This window comes from Carassius auratus, chromosome 3 (genome assembly GCF_003368295.1).
Source record: "Carassius auratus strain Wakin chromosome 3, ASM336829v1, whole genome shotgun sequence".
NCBI classification, from domain to species: Eukaryota; Metazoa; Chordata; class Actinopteri; order Cypriniformes; family Cyprinidae; genus Carassius; species Carassius auratus.
The window spans coordinates 28,017,912-28,045,280 of record NC_039245.1 but is presented as its reverse complement, the minus strand read 5'-3'; the positions used below and the strand labels follow the sequence as shown (position 1 = coordinate 28,045,280).

At 40.7% G+C, this 27,369-nt stretch overlaps 1 protein-coding gene across 1 annotated transcript; it reads right to left on the bottom strand.

Annotated features, from left to right (window-relative positions):
- Positions 1–13: 13 nt before the first annotated feature.
- On the bottom strand, positions 14–27,070 carry LOC113053229 (protein HID1-like). The gene is made up of 19 exons (XM_026218091.1): positions 26,892–27,070; positions 25,711–25,860; positions 24,689–24,859; positions 24,161–24,283; positions 22,875–22,981; positions 22,518–22,634; positions 21,395–21,602; positions 21,172–21,228; positions 20,953–21,093; positions 20,781–20,871; positions 19,857–20,008; positions 19,659–19,737; positions 19,176–19,340; positions 12,148–12,375; positions 11,911–12,056; positions 11,741–11,833; positions 1,680–1,771; positions 1,442–1,600; positions 14–1,024 (listed from the first exon to the last, which is right to left on the bottom strand). The coding sequence occupies exons 1-19, from the start codon at positions 26,955–26,957 to the stop codon at positions 961–963; spliced, it is 2,409 nt and encodes an 802-aa protein (XP_026073876.1). The 5' UTR covers positions 26,958–27,070; the 3' UTR covers positions 14–960.
- Positions 27,071–27,369: the final 299 nt, after the last annotated feature.

Sequence of the window (27,369 nt, the reverse complement as noted above, 5' to 3'; positions counted from 1 at the left end):
ACAAAGACAACTGTGTTTTTGTACTCTACATCCTCTCAGTATATTTGGATGATTATTGCACAAGTACACAAAACATTAAAATACATGTACAAATGCAATGTCTTGATCTGTTCCACAAGCACGCAAATGAAGAAAAACATTCTGGTTACAGTCCTCGGCACTTTAAACAATATGATGAACATATTCAGAAATTCAGTAACCGCAAGCTTATTGGTCAACATTAGATAGTTTCATATATTTCACATATATTAGAAATCGTTTCTAATTAAAACATCAAGCAATATTTACAGTATCTCATTAGTAAAACGGATATGCCGACAAAAATAGAGATATTGCTATACCATCAAACAACTGCTATATAATACTTTGAAAACATTTTTTTTTCTTTTTTTTTACACTTTCGTGATGTATATGAATACTGGTGCAGTTAATCTAAACCAGCTTTTGATATTTCCTCTTCATTTTCCTTCCAGTTACTCTTCATACCTGACATAACTACAGTGAAATTTGGGAGTACGTATGCAAACATTCTAACAGATAACAAAAAAAGAGGATTTATCAAGATCGCCCTCTTGTGGTCATAATACAATCGAGATGCTTTTTCCAATGCTTCTTATCTAACAACTTCCTATCAATTTTTCATAAGGTTCTCCTATAGCAATCCTTCTTATAACAAGCACCAACAAGTTCCTATAAAAACCACAGTGAGAGAGTTTCACATATCCAGGCTGCCTAAGCTGCTAACCACAGTATGCTTTTACTATCAGAGCGCATGATTTATATTTAGACACTTTATCATCTGTACACCAGCCAGGGCAAACAGACCACTGATAGGCCGTCCGGCAGCTATGGGCACTTCTTGTGGATTCTCACAGTCTATGATGTGTCGCCTCTTCTCTAGGGAATGGGTTAAAGCGAAATGACAAGGCAATATGAAGTCTGCGGGCTCTCAGCTCATTCTTACATCCTCTGGATCTCAAAGAGACGCACGTCGGTGTCGTACCAGATGGGAGGATCCACATTACTACCGTGAAAAGACAGAACAATGTTAAACTCTTTAAGTAGTGTGCATGTGTTCCTTCAAAATCCAAAGAAAGTAAAAATTTATAATAATGTTATTTTTTATAATTTGTATTTATTATTATTTATGCTTATTTTTAGGAGCATTATTTTGGGGTGAAAAAAATAGAATGAATGCGCTTTTTTCACAAGATAATCAAATGCCCATGAGTATAAAAAAGTTATACAAAATATCATAGCCTGTTTTGCCTTGAACATATCCAGTACAAATTCCAACAGATAAAATCAAATCTCAAGATGAATTTCAGATTCCTGAATATGTTACATTAAAATACATCTGTCATATTTTCTTGAAATGACAAATTCTTCCCAGAAAAACACCCACTGAGAAAACAGAGAACAAACTGAATGTCATACTAACCGCAGGTAAATGACTCCCCACATGTATGTGCGAAACCACATGGCAGTTCCTGCATTGGCCTGGTATTTCCTGATGAGAATGGGATGGGGCACAGGCAGCAGGCCCACTAGAGTGCCATGCTGAAGAAACTTCAGGATCTCAGATTCATCCGTTAGACCCCTAATTCAAGAAGCAACATTTCACAGCATCAAAACAAACTACAGCACATACATCTATCAATGACTAACTCTCCTCTTACTTGTCAATGCAGATTTTTTCCACTTGTGGCACCAGCACTTGCAACAATCGCATGATGGTCTGCAGTGGGAGTTTGCTCTTCCAGGACAGGACCTGCAATATGAGTCCAGACAACATATTTATTTATTCATACTTGAAATTGTGGTTCTTAGTTGCAATTAAAGTACTGACAGATATTTTTATTTGCAGATGCATATGAGTTTAATTAAAAAAATGTAGTCGGGGACTTGGTTCTATGAGTCGATTGTTGACTGGATTTGGAGATGTGTGGAAATGGAGTGTAGATAGAAGAAAACAAAACTAGAGGGATTTCGTATTGCTTGGCAGGAAAGTATACTATCCTACAGAAAAGCATTAAAAGCTGCTAGATCTGATTATTTTTCGTCTCTTTTAGAAGAAAACAAACATAACCCCAGTTATTAAAACAATACAGTTATTAATACAATACAATATAAATTCCTCATTGTCATTAGGATATGTCCCCAAACCCTTCAAACTGGCAGTTATTAAGCATCTTATCAAAAAACCACAACATGACCCCAAAGAACTAGTTAATTATCTAATATCTCCCTTTTCTATCCAAGATACTATAAAAGTTTGTATCCTCAAAATTATATTCCTTCTTAGAGAAAAATGGTATTTGTGAGGATTTCCAGTCAGGATTTAGAATCTTATTACTGATAATGCTCTCCTTAGACCTGCTCTTATCATCTGATCGTGGTTGTATCTCTCTGTTGCTGTGCTGCGTTCGACACTATTGACCACAATATTCTCTTGAATAGATTAGAAAACGTTGCTGGCATTAATGGAAGTGCATTAGCATGGTTTAAATCATTATCTGACTGTAATCAAATCATTGCAGTGAATGAAGTGATGTCATATCAATCACAAGTGCAGAATGGAGTACATCATGGCTCAGTACTAGGGCCGTAACATTTCAAGGTTAGATTATTGTAATGCTTTATTGGGTGGTTGTTCTGCACACTTAATAAACAAACTACAGCTAGTCCAAAATGCAGCATCTAGAGTTCTTACTAGAACCAGGAAGTATGACCATATTAGCCCAGTTCTGTCAGCCCTGCACTGGCTTCCTATCAAAACATTGATTTTAAAATATTGCTTATTACTTATAAAGCCATGAATAGTTTAGCACTTCAGTATTTGAACTCCATTAGGGTTAGATGAATGAATGAATTCCATTAGGGTTAGACAACACGTGTCAGGACCTACTCACTGTCATAATAATATTCTAGATTAAATACTATCATATGGAATTGATGTTGATGGTGTTGAAATTCTGTGATGATATCTCAGATCATTATTTTGTTTATACTCCATATAGTTCACGAGTTCACCCTTACATCTAATCTGAAGGCAAATAGTAGGCATATTTTGGCGTGCTGTCCTGGGGGAGGGGTCCGGGCCCGGAGCATAGCCCGAACCCAAATAACTCCCCCTATCCCTAATTTGGGATAAATAGATTAGAAGTGAGGAGTTGGGGTGGAGGAGGGTTGCCGAAAAACTGTCGTGGGACAGGAGGTAGGAAGACTGGATATATATACGCTTGCGTGCTATTTAAGATTATTAGCTAAACGAGATGAACCTGTGCCAAATTGGATGATTATCTGATCGTGCTTCTCCCGAACTTTGTTAATAAAACCACGTTTCACGAGTTCACCCTTACATCTAATCTGAAGGCAAATAGTAGGCATATTTTGGCGTGCTGTCCTGGGGGAGGGGTCCGGGCCCGGAGCATAGCCCGAACCCAAATAACTCCCCAAAAGAAGCTTAAAGACATAGGACAGCAGCCAGAGAGCTAAAATTTAGTCGCCCCCCAAAATATGCGTGTTGGGAAGAAAATGCAGAGCGACCGGGAGAGCCCGTGCAGTGTTCGACGAGAGCTGCAGCTCGCAACGTCTTACCAGCGAGCCCTCCGTGCCGCTTATGGGAGGAGCACGATGCCTGATATCAAGAAATGAGGGACTCTTGCTGCCTCCGAAGGGAGCTGCGGCTCTGCTGCACCGGAAGGGAGAGTCCCTCTTGCGGCTGAGTACGAGGCGCAGTTTGTTGCATCTGATGGAGGGCTCTCACTGCGACTGAAGGGAGCCAGCGACTGTATCCCATCGGGAGGGAGATCCCTGGCCGCCATAGAGTATGCAACATAACTCGGACGGGGGGTTCACACTGCGACCGAAGGGAGCCGTGGGTCTGCTGCACCAGAAGGGAGAGCCCCGTCAGATGCTGAATAGGCAATGAGATTCGAGCCGCGGTTTGGCGCGTCGGATGAAGGGCTCCTAATGCAACCGAAGGGAGCCAGCGGCTGTACCCCATCGGGAGGGAGATCCCTAGCCATCGTTGAGCATGCAACATAACTCAGATGGGGGGGTTCACACTGCGACCGAAGGGAGCTGTGGGTCTGCTGCACCGGAAGAGGAGCCCTAGTCCGATGCTGAGAAGGCAAAGAGACGCGACTGTTGGAGGGACTCCCGCTGCATCCGAAGGGAGCTGCGGCTCTGCTGCACCGGAAGGGGGAGTCCCCCATTGCGGGTTTATGGAGGCACGTTTTTTTTTTTTTGCCTCTGAGGGTTCTCCCAGCCTCCGTAGGGGGTTCGCAACTCTGCAGCAGGAGTGCTGCCCCGGAGGGGAGAGCCCTGATTGACGCTAACTGGAATACGACTGTTGGAGGGACTTTTGCTGCGTCCGAAGGGAGCTGCTGCTCTGCTGCACCGGAAAGGCGAGTCCCCCTTGCGATGCGAGGCATGGCTTGATGCGTCTGATGGAGGGCTCTCACTGCGACCGAAGGGAGCCAGCAGCTCTTTTCCCCCGGGAGGGAGAACGCTGTCCGCCCTTGAGCATGCAACATAACTCAGATGGGGGGTTCAACCTGCGACCGAAGGGAGCCGTGGGTCTGCTGCACCGGAAGGGAGAGCCCCATCAGATGCAGAATAGGCAAGAAGATTCGAGGCACGGTTTGATGCATCGGATGGAGGGCTCCTGCTGCGACCGAAGGGAGCCAGCGGCTGTGTTCCCCCGGGAGGGAGATCCCGGTCCGCCATTGAGCATGCAACATAACTCAGACGGGGGGGTTCACCCTGCGACCGAAGGGAGCCGTGGGTCTGCTGCACCGGTAGGGGAGCCCCGTCCGATACAAAGTAGGCAAGAAAACGCGACTGATGGAGGGACTCTCGCTGCATCCGAAGGGAGCTGCGGCTCTGCTGCACCGGAAGGGAGAGTCCCCCTTGCGACTGTATACGAGGCTTAATTTGATGCATCGGATGGAGGGCTGTCACAACGACCGAAGGGGGCCTGTGGCTCTGCTGCACCGGGAGGGATAACCCCGTCTGCCGCTGAGCGCGCAGCGCAACTCAATGACAGATGAAAGGCTCACACTGCGACCGAAGGGAGCCACTGCCCAGCTGCACCGGAAGGGAGAGCCCTGTCCGATGCTGAAATAGGCAAGGAGATTGTAACGATGGCTGGAGGGCCCTTACTTTGGTCGAAGAAACGATAACTGAGAGGCTTCTATTATTCAAGTACACAACATGATTTAAGGAGGAATATTTTTTTTTTTTTAAATGTCTGATGAGCAACAACCGAGGGCATCTATCGGATTATGTGAGAGGCCCCTTTTGAGCTGCTTAAGTTTAGGGCTGAAACGATTCCTCGAGTAACGCGATTACAAAAAATGATGTAGGCAAATTCCTCTGCTTCTAAGCCTCTTTTAATTTATTCTAAATCTCACGTCAGGTTCTTTCGCAATGATTTATTGTATTTTTTAAAATGTGACAACGCGCTTTTTTTTTTTTTTTTTTTTTTTTTTTTTTTTGTTGTTGGCGGAAGGAGACAAGCGCTGCGTCCGAAAATCACGTACTGCAAGGAGTCAGCAGTGTTTTGATTTGAGGACGTAAAGAGAACGTTGTGGCATGTGTCCATTGCAAGATAGAGCTAGCATACCACAACTAGGGCCCTACAATTTCCGCGATGCAGAAAACGTGGAGGGGATCGCGGAATCCAGTCACAAAAACGGAATTTACAGTTGAACGCGGAATGGCAAAGAACTTGCCAATTATTATTATTATTATTATTTATTTTATTATTAATTTTTTTTTTTTTTTTTTTTTGAATGAATGAATCAAAATAGGTAATTGCACTTACATCCAATTCACGAATTACTATCTCTAAATATTAAGCCGGAACAGTATTTAAATGTAAATCCTGCATGTTCTGTGTGTCTCTGTTAATGAATTGAGCAGGAGCGCGACTTCCTTTATCACACACACACTGAAGCGCGCGTTACGCTCACGGTAATTTCTGCGTCTGCGGTCTCACTAAATAAGGACTTGAACAACATCTCCAGAACTGCTCTGACAGTCAGTTCATGAGCATTTGACCATTTGATTTAAGTAAAACTAGCATCACATCACATACACAGAACTGAAAAGGTACGTCAACCCGACTAAATAAAAGTCCGGGGTCCTGACATTTTATCCTACCCATCAGATTTACTGTGCATGCGCACATCAGTATAATTAAGCAAAAACACATTTTATTTTATTACTCGATTAATCGATGGATTTTTTTTTTTTTTTTTTAAGAATACTTGATTACTAATATTTTTAAACCAGAGTCGTTGATGAAAGGAGGGTCCATCGTGAATTTAGATTGGGCGTTCCGGAGTTAGACAAAAGCGAGCCTGATGAGGTTGAATTGGAGAATGGACATAAAATATATATTTTTATTTATTTATTTATTTATTTATTTATTTATTTTTGAGGCTGTTGCGGCAGCGAGAATTGCGGCAGTAGGGAAGGATGGAAAGGGCTCCTGCGGGAGCAGACACTGCTATGGCAGTGGTGAAATATAGGTAGAGGCTCCTGCGGGAGCAGACACTGCTGCGGCAGTGGTGAAATATAGGTAGAGGCTCCTGCGGGAGCAGACACTGCTGCGGCAGTGGTGAAATATAGGTAGAGGCTCCTGCGGGAGAAGACACTGCTGCGGCAGTGGTGAAATATAGGTAGAGGCTCCTGCGGGAGCAGACACTGCTGCGGCAGTGGTGAAATATAGGTAGAGGCTCCTGCGGAAGCGGAGACTGCTGCGGCAGTGAGGAAAAAACAGAAAAGGCTCCTGCAGGAGCGGACAATACTGCGGCGGTGGGGAGATATAGAGAAGGCTCCTGCGGGAGCGGACAATGCTGCGGCGGTGGGGAGATACAGAGAAAGCTCCTGCGGAAGGATGGCTGAAGTGAGGATTGACCGTTACAGACAGATAGGGCATGTTAGGAGAGTTAGCTATGGTAGATTAGGAGTTTTAGTGAAAGGGGATGAGCTGGCGTTAGAGGGGTTGGCTGAAGAGGGTTTGAGATAGATATATAAATAAATAAAATAATCGGCCTGACCAATAATAGGTCTTGGTACCCTCTGCCTTCTGGCAAATCTGGAGCTGGAGGCCACTGAACAGAAAAATGGTTAGTAGCATGAGGGAGCGGAAGAGTTGAGGGCGCGTTTACGAATGGAGGCGGCCTCACGTTTGCTTCAGCTGCTGTAGCTGTGGGTCGTGGGAAGGGGCTGGGGTGTGTGATGTCTTGAAGAACCTGTGTAGCCTGCACTGCTAGCAGAAGTAACAGGATGGAAATACTGAGATGTGCAGGCCCGTGTTGCAAGTAAAAGTAGCTTCATGCTTGCTTTGGCTGCAGTAGTTGTTGGCTGATTTGACAATTGCTCAAACCTTGTCTGAATTAATACAGTCCTGTTGGAAAAGCATCTTTTCCTCTTGTTTTGACCTTCGGGCCCTTTTAAACAGCCTCCGGAGCAGATAAATTTGGGATGCTGTTTTCCTGTTGTAGTATGGACTGTGAAAATAGAGGCTTTGAAACAATGTAGCATGTTTAGTTTTATAAACCATTGTACCAATAGACATGTCTATAGCAGTAACGTTAATTGCAGTAATTCAAATTCAAGCCGTTTCTAAAGACATTTACTTTGCATGCTTTTCATATAACAGTCCTAAAAAGACGATAGAAAATTTACTCACACTTGTTGTTCTGCAGCCAAACACGAGGCAGTAGCGTGAAAAATTCTGAATAATCATGCCAGTAAATGGTGAAATATGTCCCTAAATAATTGATCCTGCCGGAATAATTGCATGAAACTTATGTCTGTATCATCTCAGTGAGGTTTAAACATGCACAGTAAAGCAAATGTAATGTCTTTAGACATTTCGGTGTGGATGACAACTCTGCAAAAAGCCTTTGCTTCGTGGTTAAAAAGTGGCATCGTCATCGGACAGAGTTAAGTCATAACGCCGTTTAACAAATTTTGGCGTCTTCATAAGCGCATTCTATATATAACGTCTATTTAAATTGTTCAGATGAGCAAATCACGAGGTTTTCTTGCATGATTAGCATTTTAATTGTTTGGTCAGACGGTTCATATATTGATCTATATATTCACGTTCATAAATCGGGGATTAAACTTGGAATTTATCTTTTGTATGCTAAATATGTAAACAATATGTGCACAGTACCTATAACTGCGCTTTACATTTTGCAAGATTGACATGCTAAATGGCTAACTGACCCGGTTTACTCTCATCAATTTTGTTAAGATAAGATATGTACCAGTTCATTGCGTTTACGAACGACATGTATCCGTTTAATCAACTCGACATGTATACCGGTTTAGTCCTTTCGTTCACGAATGAGAGCTCTCGATCTCTGAGACTCATATGAAACTCGCTCATTGTGGATGACAACTCTGAAAAATTCTTCATGAATGAGTGTAAACTGAGAACGATTCGTTCGCCTAGAAGATTCATTCAAAAAAACGATTCTTTCACGAACGACATGCCACTACAACAACGCACGGTCTTCGCCGCTAGTGGAGGCAGCATCGAACTGCGCCACGGCTGAAAAAGCGAGAGAGGTTTACTGCGCTGAGAACTGGAGCACGGCTGCGATCCAGCATTATAAGAGAGCCCGGTCCTAGTGAGAAAATCGTGTTGTCGAGTGAGGCGAGCTCAAGGATTTGCACGAGCTTTGGCCACAACGTGTGGCTTGGACGAGAAGAGCAGCTGACGCGATGACGCTTGTTGGTGTTCGGCGGATAGATATCTTCGTCGGAAGGAAGATTGGGCCTGTGATAAGATGACGGACAGAGCGAACCGAATGCTGACAAACGGTCTATGCCGAAAAACTGTCCTGCCGAAAAACTGTCGTGGGACAGGAGGTAGGAAGACTGGATATATATACGCTTGCGTGCTATTTAAGATTATTAGCTAAACGAGATGAACCTGTGCCAAATTGGATGATTATCTGATCGTGCTTCTCCCGAACTTTGTTAATAAAACCACGTTTAAAGGTGCAAATTCAACTCCTTGTTACATATATGGTAGAACCATCACTTCTACCACAAAAGACTGCTTTGTAAATAATCCTCTGGATTTGTCTCAATTCCTCAGCAAATCCAATAGCTCAGAAAAACGTGATGGTATAACAGAAACTATGGACTTTCTCTTTTCTAGCACTTACATACGTTTGCTCCTTTACGCTTACAGAATATTAAGGAAAAAAGTCTGACACCATGGAATAATGAGGACACTTTCACCCTAAAGAGAGCAGCCCGGAAAATGGAGCACAGCTGGAATAAAACAACTTGAGGTATTTTTTACTACATGGAAGGAAAGTACTTCTACATACAGGAAAGTCTTAAAAATTATAGATCTGCTTACATCTATTTCAGAAGAGAACAAACACAACCCCAGGTTTTAATCAATACAGCGGCTACAGCCTAGCAATAATGACTTTATTAACTTATTTATTTCCATTTGTGGATTAATGCGTATTTGAGATGCGAACCGTTTAAAATGATTCAGTTCGATTTGGTGAACTGAATGATTCGTTCGCGAACCGGATATCCAGACTGCTTTGATTTGAATTCTTTCTCACAACAGACACGGAAGAGAAGACAATGCTGAATAAAGTCGTCGTTTTTGCTATTTTTGGACCAAAATGTATTTTCGATGCTTCAAAAAATTCCAACGGACCCTCTGATGTCCCATGGACTACTTTGATGATGTTTTCTTACCTTTCTGGACATGGGCAGTATACCGTACACACAGCTTCAATGGAGGGACTGAGAGCTCTCAGACTAAATCTAAAATATCTTAAACTGTGTTCCTAAGATAAAAGGAGGCCTTACATGTTTGGAACAGCATAAGAGTGAGTTATTAATGACATAATTTTCATTTTTGGGTGAACTAACCCTTTAAACTGATAAACTTACTGTTTTCTATTGTCCTCTCGCATTATCAGCACACATTTGAACTGACACATAAAGCTGCTTTGGCACCGGTATTGTATAAAGTGCTATATATTTAAAGGTGACTTGAATAAAACAGGTTACACGCTCATTGCATGTTGTACTTGCTCAATATGTGTTATTAACCTGTTAAGAAGTTTAAGGGTTTACAAATGTAGTGTGTGAAATTTCAAATCCCAACCCAGGAGCCAGAGTAAAGTATGAATTATTTTTAACATGTTATAAGATAAACACATTTTATTATAGGACTAAGATTACCAAAAAAATTATGTCATTATTTAATCACCCAATGTTGTTTCAAGCCTGTATGCTGTTCAGTGTTGGGTATAGTTACTTTGGAAAGTAGTTAATTAGGTTACAACGTTACCATCAATTAAAAGTAATCAGTTATGATACAGCGTTACCTATTCATAAAAGTAACGTGTTAGAGTACTCATGCGTTACCAAAAATTAAAAGCCGTTTGCAGCGGCACACACATGACAGACACAGCCCCCGGCCCCTTTAAATGCACCTAGAAGTCGTGACTCCCGACAATGAATAACGTCAGTCATCCGACTAATTTAACACTGCAGGATAACAATAACAGGAAAGACAGTCAGCAATCGGCTATTCCACATGGCGTTTTATTTATTTATTATCACAGAACATATTATTAATCAAAATTTGCACCTAACGTTACCCAGCCCGGGTAGCCGAGGCTACTGTATATTATGAGCACCACAAGTTAACTCCTGATTTTTCTTTAACTTTAAATAATGCAGTTATCAAAGTACAAGTATGCTTACTTGTAAACACAACCTTAAACAGGCTTGCAGATTTAAATCCATTTAGAAATGATGAACAACCAGCCAGCCAATGATCTAACAGAAATTAACAGCTGCCTGTCAAACAAAAATGATAACAAACCGAATTAAATCCTTCACTGCCACACAAGCAAATGACAAATCGCTTAATAGCCGAACTAATTATTATTAAAGTGTCACTCACAGTCACAAGCCTAAATTCGCTTTAACACAGTCCTCTTACATTTACTCTTCAAAGTAGTGATTAAAACGTAGCGTTAAATTTGAGGTAGAATTTTTGGCGGTCGACAGAAGCTTTTCACCAAAGCAGAGTGTGCATTTTACCGTTATGTTCTTTTCTTTTTCATTGACAAATTGAAAATAATGTGCGTACTTCCATAAACCAAACGCTGTCCTCTCTGCCATCTTGCCGGGAGTTCGAAAAAAAAAAAAAACCCACACGCACACACAGATACGCAGGGCACAGACGCATCACAGCCATTGAGTTTACGATCACAGAGCTTCGGCTCCGCTGATACTGTACATCCACAGGTGGCACAGTAGACCTAGGCCTACTGTCTGACAAAAAGCAGACTGCAGTCGGGATTTTCCTTTCCTTAAAATAACGGATTACTTTTTAAAAAAAATAACGAAGTTACTGATTACTTACGCACAAAACTAACGCGTTAAGTTACACATTTCAGGAAAAAAGTAAAGTAACGCGTTACCCACAACACTGATGCTGTTATTTGTTTCCATGGAAAACAAAGTGAGAAAATTGTAAGAATCTTTATTTAGCCACATCCGTGTTTCTTTTGTGTTCCATGGAGGTTCAGAATGACGTGAGGGAAAGTAAATAATGACCATTTTCATTTATGGGTAAACAGTTTCTTAAACTCAAAGGTTAAAAATGACCCTTTTAGTACACTGATAAGAAAGGCTGTGATAATGAAGGTCTTCTTACCCAGTCTGGCTTAGGATTCCAGTGGCTGATGGCAGACGATGATGAGCTGGACAGACGTCTCCTTGCCATCTCTGCCTCAGTGTAGAAGACATCCTGGAAAGAAGCATCACTGTTATCACCTTCATTTAAAGAGCAACTCATAAATGTGATTCTGTGTTTGCTCCACTAACCTCATTGTCTCTTCCTGAGATGGACTCTGTGTCGCTGGTTCCAGCAGCAACGCTGTGTTCAGGAGTTTGTGGGGATTCTGTCTGAGGCACAGCTACCAAAGTACCGTCTTCTGAAACCTGCGACTTCTCCGTCAGTTTATCAATGCCTAAAGAGAGTCGGTCTGTCTTTCAAAGCAACAACAAAGTTCCACTGTCTCATGTAAACTAGTTAATACTAACACCAATGAGCAAAGCTACCTGGCATGGCCACCAAACTGGCCTTCAGAGTGCCGGGTTCAGCCGGCACAGCTGGGCGTGAGCCCTCCATGGACACCGTCTCCTGCGAGCTGGTGCGAGATATGACATCTGGAGATTTCTTCTTCCTCTGCAAGGCCTTCTGAATGGTGGTGGGGTCAGAGGGCAGGTTGGCCAGCTGATGGAAGACGTTGCGCTTCCGAATGATGGCGTACACCAAATTACAGTTACCTAATCCAAATATTATCAGAGATGTGGTCAGGGGAGGAATTTAAAGGAGGCCTGAGGCAAAAATCCCACCGTAGTGGACCAAAATGCCCCCCAAATCCAAGATAAGAGAGCTAAAAATTCCCCTACACAACTAAACTAAATCTGTTTTGACTGTTGATTTCAGTTTCATGCTTGGTGGAGTGAACTGACTTAACCTGAGAAACTGAGTTTTAAGCCATTTTAAAAGAAATTACACATCTATTTACACTATTAATGACACTATTAATACTAGCGCTTTCCATTCTAATACTATTCTGTTTAAAAAAAAAGGTGCCAGGTGTACTGCGTTAAGTTGGACTTGTCACAGCACTTACTTATTGTTGGCCTTTGTTTGTTTTAATCGCTTCTACTGTCCTCATTTGTAAGTCACTTTGGATAAAAGCATCTGCTAAATAATTAAATGCATGAAAATTAAATGAAAAGTGGAAATAAAAGTGTTTATTGTGACACTGGATTTAGATCTGCTCACATTGAATCACATTTTTTTAACCGCTTTTTGCTTATGAATGCGACAGCCAATCAGAGGCATTTAGATTAGTAATCAAATTCTGAACTCTCATGAATTATAACATCATAAACATTAACGTGCAGATACACTTTAAATAAGAGATTTAGTTTGCAGTTGGGTTTTCAGCAAGAGTGCATAACTTGCGCTAAACTGAAGTCATGTACCGCTTCAGCGATGGGGAATGTTCTTTGCATGCTTATTGTAGATAATTTACAATAGACTTTAGACCAAGATGGCGGTGCAAACACATCGTGAGGCTCAGCGTCTGACCAGATTTCAGAAAAAAAGTGTTAATTTACCTGGTTATTTCCTTTGTGTTTGCTCAATTCACTTATGCGAACTACAGCTATGGTAAATAGTCACTTTTGGACATCATCAAGCAGTGTTCCAACATAGTTTTAGACCATCCATTCGACTTCAGCGAACTCCTGCCCGAGGTAAAGAGATCACCATGGACTAGCGTACTAAACGGAAGTGTTCGGCGTTGAGATCGTAAACAAAGACGGAGAAAGCGTCGAGGGCTGCGTGCTAAGCTAAGGCTAAACCCACATTGTCCAGCTCTGCCCAGCATCTTCCTTGCCAATGTACAGTCTCTGATGAACAAGATGGATATATCTAAAGATCTGGACCCTCACACAAAATTGGCTTATGGACTGTAATTTTATGTTCTTCACTGAAACATGGCTCTGCAACGACGTCCCAAACAGCGTGGTGCATATGGATGGATGCTCTTTCTTCAGGGCTGACAGAGTAGCAGCAACCTCTGATAAAAACAAGGGTGGTGGAGTATGCATTTATGTAAACAGATCATGGTGCACAGGCTCTGTCATTGTTGATACCTACTGCTCTGCTGATCTGGAGTTCCTGATTATCAAGTGCAGGCCAATCTATCTACTACGTGAGTTTACTTGCATTGTTGCTGCTGCAGTTTATGTTTGGACACAATGAAAGAAATTTGAGCTGCTATTAGCAAATTACAAACCTTGCACCCGGATGGAGCCTTTATTGTTGCTGGGGACTTTAATGACTGCAATTTGAGATCTGTTCTCCCTAAATTTCACCAAAATGTCTCCTGCAGTACAATGGGACTTAAAACATTGGACCACGTTTATACTATTGTGACTGATGCCTACAAAGTCACACCCTTCCCACACATGGTTCAGTCTGACAAACCTCTCTTTGTTCCTGCTTCCCAAGTACACACCCGGTCATCAAATGTGTGAAACTCTTCAACATCATTTCCAGCACATAGACAGGAATGAGTTTGCTGACCAAGCCACCAAAAACTCTCAGATCAACATTGACAATTACACCGACTCTGTCCTGGAGCACATCAACAGATGTGTGGGCAGAGTGACCACACACAAAAAAATTAAATTGTTCCCCAATCAGAACATTCATCAGAGAGGTTCACCTCCTGTTCAAAGCAAGAGATGCAGCCTTAAGGTCTGGAGAACGGGAGGCTTACAGCTCAGCCAGAGCCAACCAGAGGAAGGGTATCTGCCAAACTCACATAAACAGAGGATTGAAGAACACTTAAATTCTTAAGACCCCCGGCGTATGTGGCAAGGACTACAAACCACCTAACACTGTGCCCCCATTCAGCTCTGCTTCCCTCCCGGAAGAGCTCAATCACTTTTATGCTTGTTTTGATCAAAATAATAAGGAGATCTCACTCAAAGCGGAGCATCAACCCAATGAGCTGCCTCTCACACTCTCCACATCAGATGTTTACTCCACTCTGTGTAAGGTGAACGCACGGAAGGCAGCCGGCCCTGATTGAATACCTGGTCGTGTGCTTAAAGCCTGTGCAGAGCAGCTGGCTGAGGTCTTCACGGAAATTTTCATTCAGTCCCTGGACCAAACAACTGTCCCCACTAGCTTCAAAACCCCCACCATCGTGCCAGTGCCAAAGCACTCCACTGCCTCGATCCCTAACGACTTCTGTCCTGTTGCACTCACCCCCATCATTGCCAAGTGCTTTGAGAAACTGGTTGCTACATCTCCCTGATACACTAGACCCATTCCATCACCGCAATAGGTCAACAGAGGATGCCATCTCAATGGCCCTTCACTCTGCCCTTACTCACCTGGACAGTCAAAATGCGGTTCATTGATTTCAGTTCTGCATTTAATACGGTAATCCCCTCAAAGCTGATCTCCAAACTCCGCCAGCTTGGAATCAGCACATCCATCTGCAACTGGATTCTAGATTTTCTGACTAACAGACCTCAGTCTGATAAGTTAGATAACCTCTCATCCTCCACCATCACCCTGAACACTGGAGTGCCACAGGGCTGCGTACTGAGCCCTCTCCTGTAATCAGTATTCACCCATTACTGCGTTCCTGTTTATGGCTCCAACACCATAATCAAATTTGCAGATGATCTGATCAAGGATGATGATGAGTCACCCTACAGGGATGAGGTACAGCACCTGGCTGTGTGGTGTGCCACTAACAACCTGGAACTAAACACCCAGAAGACTAAGGAGATCATTGTGGACTTCAGGCGGACTAGGAGTCATGCACACACTCTCATCTACATCAACGGAGCTGTAGTGGAGAGTGTGTCGAGTTAAGTTCCTTGGCATCCACATCTCTGATGACCTCACATGGTCCCTTAACACCTCCACCCTAGTCAAAAAGGCACAGCAGCGCCTTTACTTCTTACAGGGCCTTAAAGTTCACCTGAGTCCCGGGATCCTTGTGGAATTCTACCGCTGAACCATTGTGAGCATACTCATGAACTGCATCTCAGTATGGTATTGCTCCGCATCTGACCGAGAAAACTGCTCAACGGATCACCGGCACCCAGTTAACTTCCATTGAGAACATTTATCACAAGCGCTGCCTGGGCAGGGCAAGAAACATAATCAAGGATGCCTCTCACCCTAACCATGGGCTTTTCACCCTCCTTCCATCCAGCAGGCGTTACAGGAGCCTACGCTCTCGCACTAGAGAGCTTCTTCCCCGAGCCTCACCGTCAATCGAACCTGCAACTGCTTTATTACTGCACTGGTCACAGTACTTTAAATACTTTAAATGTACTGCACTACTCATATTCTGCACAGACTGCAAATTGTTTGAGCTATTACACTATAAACTATCCACTAAAGTTTTAACAGTACAAAGCACAGCAAACAATTTCTATAAAATATACTTTACTTTACTTTATTGGTTTATAGTAATGTGGACAAGCTCTTTTAATCAAAAGAGCAGCTTTAGCCTCTACGGCTAATTTCCAGCTGTAGTCCCCAGCCAGTTATTAATTGGCATACATCAATAAATACATTGCAATTAATACAAGGCTTAAGCAAGAGCTTAGACAAACAAACAAGGTGGTACAAAATTGAAACAGACAAGCAGGCACAAATTACAAAGACATAAAAGCAGGTCAAGCAATAAACTAGAGAAAATTGACACCAAAGATAATCATGCAAAGGCCACATTGAAGCACATATAAGACATAGCATTGAGACAGTCAGCAGAGATCAAGTGGCAGAAGCATGATCATGTCACATCTAGTGCGCACATCACATCTAGCATATTAATGTGTGCAGGTGTAATTGTCGGTTAGCCAATTTTTAAGGTGTGCAGTAAAAGTCGAATACATATGTATGTTTTTAATTGTAATGGGCAATGAGTTCCAGTTATGTATTGCAGTAAAAGAAAATGATAATTGACCAAATGCACTTTTTCTTAGTGGGATTACTAGGTCGCCACGTGTGGTGCTTCTGGTATTATGACTGCTGTTATTACGTTGGATTATGAATGAATTGAAAGGAGGCGGAGCGGAATTATGTAAAATTTTGTGAACCAGACAAATATTTTTGTATTTGATTACATTTTCCCAGCTCAGCAGTTTATAGTTTTTAAGGATTATACAATGGTGTAAACTGTTAGGCTTCTGGTCCAAGATTTTAAGAGTTTTTTTATAAATAGTTGCTAGTGGCTTAAGTGATGAGCTGTTAGTTTGTCCCCAGCTTGTCAGACAATATGTTAGATGTGACATAATCATTGCATCCATAAATAATTTAGCAGCATTAAAAGTAAGGGCACTTCTAATATATCTAAAATTAGCTAAACTAAACTTGACCCTATTGCAGACTTTCTTAATATGTGTTTTAAAAGAGAGATTAGAATCAATAATAACGCCCAGATATTTAAATTGTGGCACAATAGTAATGTTTTGACCCGAAATTGATATGATTGACACACTATTACATTGTCTTTTTGTAAAAAACATTCCCACAGTTTTATCTACATTTAATTGAAGACATGAGCGATTTAGCCAATTGGTGATCTGGTCCATGGCTTTGGTCAATTTTGTGGCAGCCAGATTTTTTGTCTTGGCATGCACATAAATTACAGTATCATCCGCGTACATTATTGTATTGATGTCAGGGCAAACTGATGGCAAATCATTAATATATAGACTAAACAAAAGCGGGCCAAGTATTGATCCTTGTGGCACCCCTGTGCATAAATTAAGAGCTAGTGAACGATGGGTGTTCACAGAAACAAATTGAGTTCTACCAGTTAAATATGACTCAAACCATTTAATTGCAGAGGGGGAAAAATTAAAAGTAGAGAGTTTGGCAATAAGGACCTGATGGTTGACTGTGTCAAATGCTTTACGGAGGTCTAAAAACACAGCGCCAACAACACCTCCCTTGTCCACCATTTCTCTAACAGTCTCTAAAAAGTAACAGTTAGCCGTTTCTGTGGAGTGATGGGCCCGGAAGCCAAACTGCATCGGATGAAGTGTGAAGGGACTATTATTAAGAAAAGAGACAAGCTGTTCTGACACACATTTTTCAGCAACCTTAGAGACTACTGGAAGAATACTAATTGGGCGGTAGTTAGATATGTTCCGTGGGTCATTTGACTTAAATATGGGAGTTACAATTGCAGTCTTCCAGGTGGTTGGAAATATCCCCTCTAGTACTGACTGATTAAAAATTTGTGTGATAGGATAAGATAGATGTTCTTTCAGGCATTTAAGCATTTTCGAGTCCATTCCATAAATATCTTTTGTTGATGAGATTTTAAGAGAATTAATAATTGCCTGAGTTTTTACTTCACAGATAGGTTGAATGCTAAAAGAAGGCATGCTTTCATCTATTGTGACAACATTTCCAGTTATTGGGGAAAAATTCTGTGTGATTTCATTCACAGAATTAATAAAATATTCATTAAAAGCTACAGCTATTTGAGCTGGGTCTTGAATTAGTTTACCATTCAGGTTCAATTCTAACTGGTTTCTAATCTTATGGCTAATTCCCATCACATTCTTAATCTGTTCCCAGATCAGTTTTGTGTTACCTTTTCCCTCATTAATAATTGTCATAAAAAAATTGGCTTTAGCCTTTCTTATCACTTTAATCACTTGATTGCGTAATGAAGTGAACCTATACCTATCACTATTTAATTTTGTTTTTAATGATCTTTTTAAAGCGGAGTCTCTTTCTTTCATCAAATTAAATATTTCAGTATTGAGCCAGGGGAGTGCATTTGCTTTTTTCTTTCCTTTTACCTCTCTAGTAAACTCCTTAACTAGGTTTTGTAGCTTATCATTGCACTACTGTTATTTTGCATAGAATACATTGTTTAACAATACTATTGCACACTTATCCAACTGTATTTATTAACACTGTTCTTGTATTTTTGTAAATAATGTATGTTGCCAATTGCCTAATGGTAAGAGACTTTGACTCCTAACCCTAAGGTTGTGGTTTCAAGTTTCAGGCCGGCAAGTCTACCTTAAGCAAGGCACTGAACCCGCAACTGCTCCCCGGGCGCCGCAGCATAAACGGCTGCTCCAGGTGTGTGTTCAAGGGGTGTGTGTGTGTTCACTGCTGTGTGTGTGCACTTTGGATGGGTAAAATGCAGAGCACGAATTCTGAATATGGGTCACCATAATTGGCTGTATGTCAAGTCACTTTCAATTGCCTCCAGCTCTGCAGCCTAAGGACAGCTTTTGCTGATATTGATAACATTTTATTGGTATCAGACTATGGTGTTCTGATATAACAGACTCAAATAATTGGCTAATTTTAAGTGTTTGACATAAAAGACAATTTAAAAACATTTAATAATGCAATTATTAAAAACTGCTCTTATGAAAAAAAAAAATGCAAACAGTCAGATACTTTAAGGGTTCACATTGGTAATTTGGACGTGGAGTTGGCAGAATAGCAAGAGAGTGTCTAAAAGGCTTCTTCAAAAGATGAGCGCGAGTGTCGATCTTACCATCAAACTGGTACTGAATGATATTATTGAAGGCCTCCAGCAAGAAGAAGACCAGGTGGTGATTCTGAGGAGCAGAAAACAGGAACCAGGTGGTGGAGAACGCCTCCAGGAGATGCAGGAGCTTGTTGGCCGCAACCATGGAAAGACTCTTCAGGTAGGGAGACACTAAACAGGGACAAGGTATTATGTGATGCAAAGAACACAACGTTTGACTGTTACTCACCAAAACTACAGAGAGTTTTTTTTATTTATTTATTTAGGAAGCATTCATTCTACATTAATCGGTCCGTTCCATTTGAAATAAAGCCCTTTTTGATCTCATGGAATCAACTGCACTTGTTCTCTTTGATGAAAAGACCCTCACCCTAAGTGGAAAAATTCATTCTGACTCTTACCACATGAAAGCAAGAAAGTGTCACCTCTAGTTTTTTAATCCGAATCCAAGTAAAGCCCTGTGCAAACCCAGACTCTATTAATACTCACCATTTACCACAATAGTGAGCAGACAGTCATAGAGAGGCTGCAAACGCTGATGGCCACTGGTTATTATCTTGTGGAAAACCTTCAGACATAACCAGTTTTTTAGAGATTTCAAAATAACACATATGTTTTTATATTTGAACCAGACACAAAAATAACTATTTATGTGAATTGCAAGACTGAAGCGGGCAAGCGTCTCACCACGATGAGCAGGTCGGCATGTGTGCCCGTGAACACAGGGATGTCCATAGGGACGTGAAGCGAGTACGGCTTGTTCAGACGCACACCGAAGTTCCTCTCTCCACTCAGCAGCAGCAGAATGAAGACGCTGATGTGCATGAGGCCGACCCGGGCTGAAGATCAACATGCAGAATAACAGCATCACAGAAGCCATTTAATAGAGATCTTACAGGGTACAGGAAGTAACTGTTCGTATCTGATGTAAGAAACCTTTATAGGTAGAACCAATTATAAAGAGTTAGATCACCCCAAAATGAAAGTTGTGTCATCATTTACTCCCCCTCATGTTGTTTGAAACCTGTAACACTTCAGTTAATCTTTAAAATATGAATAAAACGTGATATATATGATGGACAGATTTAATTTAACCTTTTTTTTAATTAACACATAACAATTTGGTAAATGGAAACTCAAATGTGGTTTGATCTCAGATGTCGCTCAAGCACATGTAAGCTTTCGCAAGAACAAATGAAGTTTCTTTTCGTGTTGTTGATCTTCCATTCACCATAACTGATGTGTTCTATGAATGTGCATTTGATCAATGTTTATACATGATTAAAAGCCAAAAGCAATCGAGTCTCTTCAAAAGACTTGGATTAAATCGTGGGATTCATATAATAAGCTACTACAGTGTCAATTTATACATTTTTTAACATATAGCCAAGTATGGTGACCCATATTCAGAATTCGTGCTCTGCATTTAACCCATTCAAAGTGCACACACACTTTTTGGTTAATATACCTCAAGTGGACAGGCAAAAGGTTGAGAGAATATTAGAAAAAGCTGCATTTGTTTTCTATAAGTGAATGGAAGTCTTATGTGTAAGACATGGGGGTGAGTAAAAGATGACTATCCCTTTAAAATCTTCCTTTCAGCACACTTACACTGGTCAGCTCGGGCATCATTCAGGTAATACAGAATAGGCACTAATATGTCCAACACATCACTGCTCTTCAGCACAAAGAACAGGAATTTCTGAAACAGAAAAGACGGGAATTACATGCAAATTATTCACCGTCATTATTTGAAAATGACTGTATTTTATAAATCTCTCACTTTGTTGAAGTCACAGAGTTTCCAGAAGAGGACCAGCAGTTCCTGGTGAAACTGGATCTTTTTGGTTGAGTTGGGCAGGTATGTTTGAGTGAGTGGGTTGGTCAGCAGCCGCGCCAAACCTTTCAGCACAAAGTCGTAATCCTGCAGACACGAGGAAAACAGCTCAAACATAAGGAGAACAAAACAGTTCCTTTGTATTTTCTTGAAAGCTCTCCATACCTCCTCCCTGTGAATTCTGGACAGGTAATTCACAAACAGGTTATTTGGACCAACAGACTACGAAAAAAAAGAAAGAAAAATAGAAGGCAAAGTTCAGACAGTGACCATTAGACTATTATTATTCATTCTGTCTATCCCGATTTGATCCAGATCCTTTGCCTTTCATTGACCTTCACTGCGTGTGAGTGGATGTTGTGTATATTATAGGGTGTGGTGTGCTTACATCCTGGTCTCCCATGCTGGAGGGGGAGGATGGGCGGTACGGCTGTCCGCCCTCGTGCTCCAGGGTCACTATGAGGATCTGCACGGCCTGCTCCACTAGCTGCTCACGGTAGTCAGAGAAGAGCAGGTGGTTGTAGGGGATCCCGTAACCTATCGGGTCATACGCGCACACCACGTTCAGCAGGGAGGTGAAGAGAGGTAGAGCGTGTCTGAAACAAGCAGAGGCTGTCAACGTTTACAAAACATGATCAGGATTGCATGATGATAGAACATTCACTAGGGAATTCTGGATTGATGGCAGGATGTTGTCGTTTTTTTAAACTGATTGTCCAGTACAAATGTCTAAACATTCTTTAATCAAGATACATTTATTTTAAAAAGAGCAAAATGACAAAACATATTAAGTAAAATTTTCAGAAAAATTTATCAAAATAATATAAAGTTTGGAAGAGCCAGGGCATTTTTAAATATAACTGATTGTAATAGTCTGAAATTCATATACACCTAGATGACTTGAGGGTGGCTTTTAGGAGAGTAAATAATGGGGTAATTTTCATTTTTTGGTGAACTATATCTTTAAACAGGAAAATAGCGTGCTGAAAATGCAAGAGGACAATAGAAAACCCTTGATTTTTCAGTTAAGATAAGTTCATCATTGATTCGGTTTTGTCATCACCCAGCTCAGTTCAGTTTAAATAGTGTCTGTGCACTCGGGTTGACAATATTGCCAGAAATTAAGAATCCCCAAATGGCAAAGAACCAGAACTTCATCTGTGACAGAAATGGAGAAAAACCTTGAAAGTTAATTTAGTAAATGGATCCTGATTTAAGAATGAATTGGAATTGCAATGCAAAAAAACTTAGTAATACTTATTTAATATATTGTTACTATTGTGTTCTGAGTGGTTTTTAGTGTGCTGCTATGCGGTTGCAAGCATGTGCTGGATGTTCGTTTGATGGTTTCCTCCAGGCCCAAATCAAAAGAGCCCACACTGAAGTTTACACACTAGTGTTTAATACTCAGGATTAGAGGCTTAATTTAGCAAACACCATTAGTAAGTCTCAGGGTGTTTAAATGGGGAGTGTTGTGCATTCGTCTTTTGCGTGTCATTAGTGATATGGACCTGTTTTCAGTGGAACAGAAGAAGGTGACCCAGGGGTTGAGAATACTGTTATCTGATGTTGGCGACAGGTACATTGCCTCTGAGAAACAGGTGAGCAGTAACCTCAGCAGCTCAGTCCTATAAAACACACCACATACAGAGGAGTGAAACATGCACCACTGGATGTTTAACACATTCAAACTGCTCATTTGACTAATCGGACCTTTAAATATCTGATCTGAATCTCGGTTTGGGTGGAAAAACAGGTGTGGCTTTTTAAAGTCTTGTGTGGTTACTGATTAAAAGGTCAACATGGAAACTCAAATAAACACATGTGGCTGTGGGAATGGAGTCTATCTTATGTCCCATCACTCTTACCTGTTAATATCATGGATGTAGTTGAGAGGGGGGGACTGAGCGAAACCCACTCCAGCCTCCCAGATATATTCACAGCTGTCCAGTGATTGCATGTCCTCAACCGAGTCCTGAACATAAGTACAAGAAACTCTACCTGAGACTGAATTTACTGGAAAATGAACACAGACAGACTATGGGACAAATTAACCAAGAGCATTTCATTACATTACATTGCCAATTATTAATAAAGCTGTCATTAACACTGATAAATTAGTAATACACTACTGGGGTGCCTCAGGGCTCTGTTCTTGGACCACTTCTCTTATTTGTCTACATGGCATCATTAGGTTCTGTCATTCAGAATCATGAGTAACACTGATAAATTTATTTTATAGCATTAATAAATTTGATTAATTTGATCAAATAGCCATTTCATTACATTTGGTGTGACTAGAGGGTATTGTGTGTGGAGGGGAGTCATTTTTAGACTTCCGTTTTATTATTATCTCAACTAAATGTTTATTCCAGTCTATGGATTGTTCAATCAGTGTTTTTTTTTTTTTTTTTTAGTTGCACAGTATATTACACAAAGCACAAGGAAGTTTTAAACTATTTGAGACTGAAGTTTATTTCCATTAATTCCCCTAGAGAGTTTCCAGTCTTGAAAATTCCCAGAATTTTGCAACTCTAGTTAAAATATATGAGATTTAAACAAATTGGATTGATGTCAAATATATAAACCTTGTTACTGGTTATTTAAACCACACTCAGGTAATTATTCACTGTTATAGAAGTTTAATTTCTATTTACACTTACATTTAAATTTAATCATCTGACACACATTTATCCAAAGCAACATTCAAATGAGGGCAATAAAAGCAATCCAATCAACCAACCAAGTGCAATGACAAGTCCTGCTAAGTTTTTATTTATTATATATATATATATATATATATATATATATATATATATATATATATATATATATATATATATATATATAAAATTCATTTACTATATTTCACCCAACCATAGACTTAAACCAACAGATACTATAAGTGCTTACACAGTTTTAGTGCTCAAGCCTTAAAGAAGTGTGTATTTACGGAATAATGCAGTTTTAACAGGGTGCATTTAAAAACGCGTTAAAGAAAAAAAAAATTTTTTATTAATGTATAGGTTCCTTTTTTTAAATCCTTGCTTTAACAACACCATCATTGTTTCACTCTTTAAAGATGTAACTTGTACATATCTAATGTATCCTTTTGTTACTATCCATATTGGCAGACGGACAGTAGTGAACTCACAGGTCTTCCTTTCTTGTGGCTCTGAACAGTGAAGTCTGGACAGAAGAGCAAGTCAGCCACAGCCAATAAGAGAGACTCTGCCAGCGGACGGGCGCCTTCATCTTCCTCCTCCATATCATCCATCTATATGAAGACGAGAATCACAAAAAAATCACAAAAAATGAAAATGGTATTTGATTTGCTTTACTTCTTTTATTATAGTATATTGTATGTTTATTTGATTACAGTGATTATTTGATGATAACCTGACTATGTAGGAAAGGTTGGAACTGATTTGTAGAAACCTGGATTCCTCTTAGAGCAAATAACCAACCACATCTAGGACATGAAAATGAACAAATGTGCCTGTGTGAATGTATCACCTTTTGAGGTGAGGGACATTCATTTGAGTGCATAATCCTACACTGCTATTTCTGAATGCACTTCCTTGAAGTCACACTGCTGAATATCAATCAGCTTCTGTGAACTCCAAACAAGAAGGTGAGTTGCTAGCACTTAATGGTTATTTTTTTAGTGAATGCTCCCCACCCCGGCTCTGCCAGTGCCCGGGACGGTGGACCAGAAGAACCCCCTCCAGTCCTGGTCCTCAAAGATGTAGGGCAGGATTCGAGACAGCATGCGAGTGCAGTTCAGCACGATCTGTTTCTCCTTCTCTGTGGGGCAGCCGGACTCGGCTCCCTGAACCAACTTCTCCACTGCCTGTGGGAAAACACAGACACACTCATGACAAAATATACAGAAGACCGTATGAACATGAGCACAAACACATCCACGTGCATGGGAGTGTATTTACTTTTCTGCTTAGCAATACTAAATATTCATGAATGTAGAAAGTACACCAAGAGGTCAAATTGCAAGTAAAAACATACAAGATAAAAATACTCATAAAAACAAATATTCAAAACATAATCTACCAAGCAATAATACGATATACATAAGCAAACATATACATACACAGCCATCAAATATGCATGCAGGCATATACTGTAAACCCATACATATATATACACTCACAAACAATAAAAACAGAAATTTGTTTTGTATGAAAAGTCATATTTCTTTAAAACAAATGACATTGCCTTTGATGTCCTTTGTTATATCTTTTGTTATTCAGACATTCAGATAAGTGTGAAATACATTTGGGGCCATTGTAAAACTACATCATCTTTAAATATTTACACAATATAACATCTTTACTTATGATCTGATGTCATGCTGTTATTCCTTCGGTACATAGTAAAGCAACACGTGTCTCTCTCTCTTTCTCTCTCTCTCTCTTTCTCTCCGTGGCAAACTCCTCTGGCAGGATGTGCACTTAAAGACTATGAAAGTTTCTAATCATGGTGTCTTTCTGATGGGCAGCCTCAAACAGGAAGTCCAGGGATTGAGACAGGAAGGGGAAAGCGCCAGCTGTTTTCCTGTCCCACCAACAACTCACACAACCACTGCCTATTATTGATGAGGCACTTTCTCTAATGACTGAATGTTAATGCTACACGTATGTAAGAGGTGTCATGTTTTGGCACAGATTAAGCCATACTGAACGCTACCTTGTAACACAGTGTTGCCAGATTGGAGGGCGATTCCTCCCGGACGGCTCGGATCTCAGCGGCAGGCAGCAGGGCAAACACATCCTGAACGGTGGTAGCAGTATCAGCCCAGAACTGATCCCAGAACACGTCGTCTGTGGCTTCCACAGGCTAGGGGCAGGCGAGGAGGATGAGGTTTTAATGCATATGTTAAAGACTGAAGCAACAGCTGGGCTGATCCAAACATTGAATTCATAAATCGCATCAATCTTTAATTAACAGTTAAAAATAACAATGCAATCATGTTGAGTTGACACTGTGCAGCTAATCATTTGACATTCCCAGTTAAAATCCTGTTTAAAAATGAAAGTTTAAACAAGTCAAGTAGTGACAGCAGCATCCTGTGGTATTACATGGTATTATCCTTGACAACATTTGACTGATTTTTATATAATACATGCATTTTTTGAGCTCATACTAATTAAGAAACTATATACTGTATAAATATATATTTATGATATATTCCGTTTTATCTGTTAACTACCCCTATACACTTATTATTAACTTATCTTTGGATGACTTGACAATTAAAAAACAAAAGACTTTCACGTCAGAAGGGGCGGGATCTAGCGTACCTCGTCATATAATGACGCAAATGATGAAACAAACAAACAAAAAAAGTACAGTAAATTGCATAAAATAAGATATTAAAATTCAGTTCAAAGTTATTTAGAGAGGTTTACGCTTAAAACAACTGAAAGGAAATAAAATACAGTTATATTGAAGATATGTTCCCTCATGTAGTTTAGCTCTATAATTTATCTTGTTTTAAAAATGTTTAGCGGTTATTGCATTAACACAATAATAATAATAATTTACAAGTAATGCACGGAAGTAAGTGATATATAATAAATGATTACGATAACATCAAAATTAGTTTAAATGAGGAATGTCCATGAGGAAAATAAAGCAGATGTTTACTTAAACACAGATAAACACGTGACACCTGTCTTATTATGGGCAAACGTAAGCTTCGTTATTCTGATACAAATAACAGCGAACAGCGCACCTATATGAAAACTAAAGAATGATTTTATTTCACTGATTGTGTTTGATCTGTCTGTGAGGTGTTGGAGAGGTCTCCATCTGGAAACACACACGCGCTCCTAACTACAGCCTCGAATAACACCAAACACACGAACCTGCGTTTTCGTGGTCAGCTGGATCACCGCCTTCCTGAAATGTAGCTTTGAGTCTGTATTTCCCATTTTTTCCCGATGTGATCGTTTAATGATGAGGCTCGTCTCTAATCCCCGTCACCTCCTCCTCTGCGTGTGTCATCTGCGGAGGCGGCGGTGCTGCGATACAGCCACAAACTTCCGGGAGGAGACTACTATGGTCAGGGCCAGGTTCATGAATATTAATTAGGTAATGTGTCGTCAGTCCAGTAGGCGTAACTGATTGGCTTAACGACAGAAAGGCCGTAAACGGCTCTGGCGGTCCCCAGTCAGAAATTTAGACAGTAAAAGAAATTACGAATTAATGAACCCTTTATAACGCAGGAATGACTCTGGAATATTACTTAGGTTACGCAACTGGACGCACAAGAAAGGTCACCGAGCAACGTCAGTCAGCTAACATTAATATTCATGAGCCTGGTCTCTGCCACAGTTACCATAG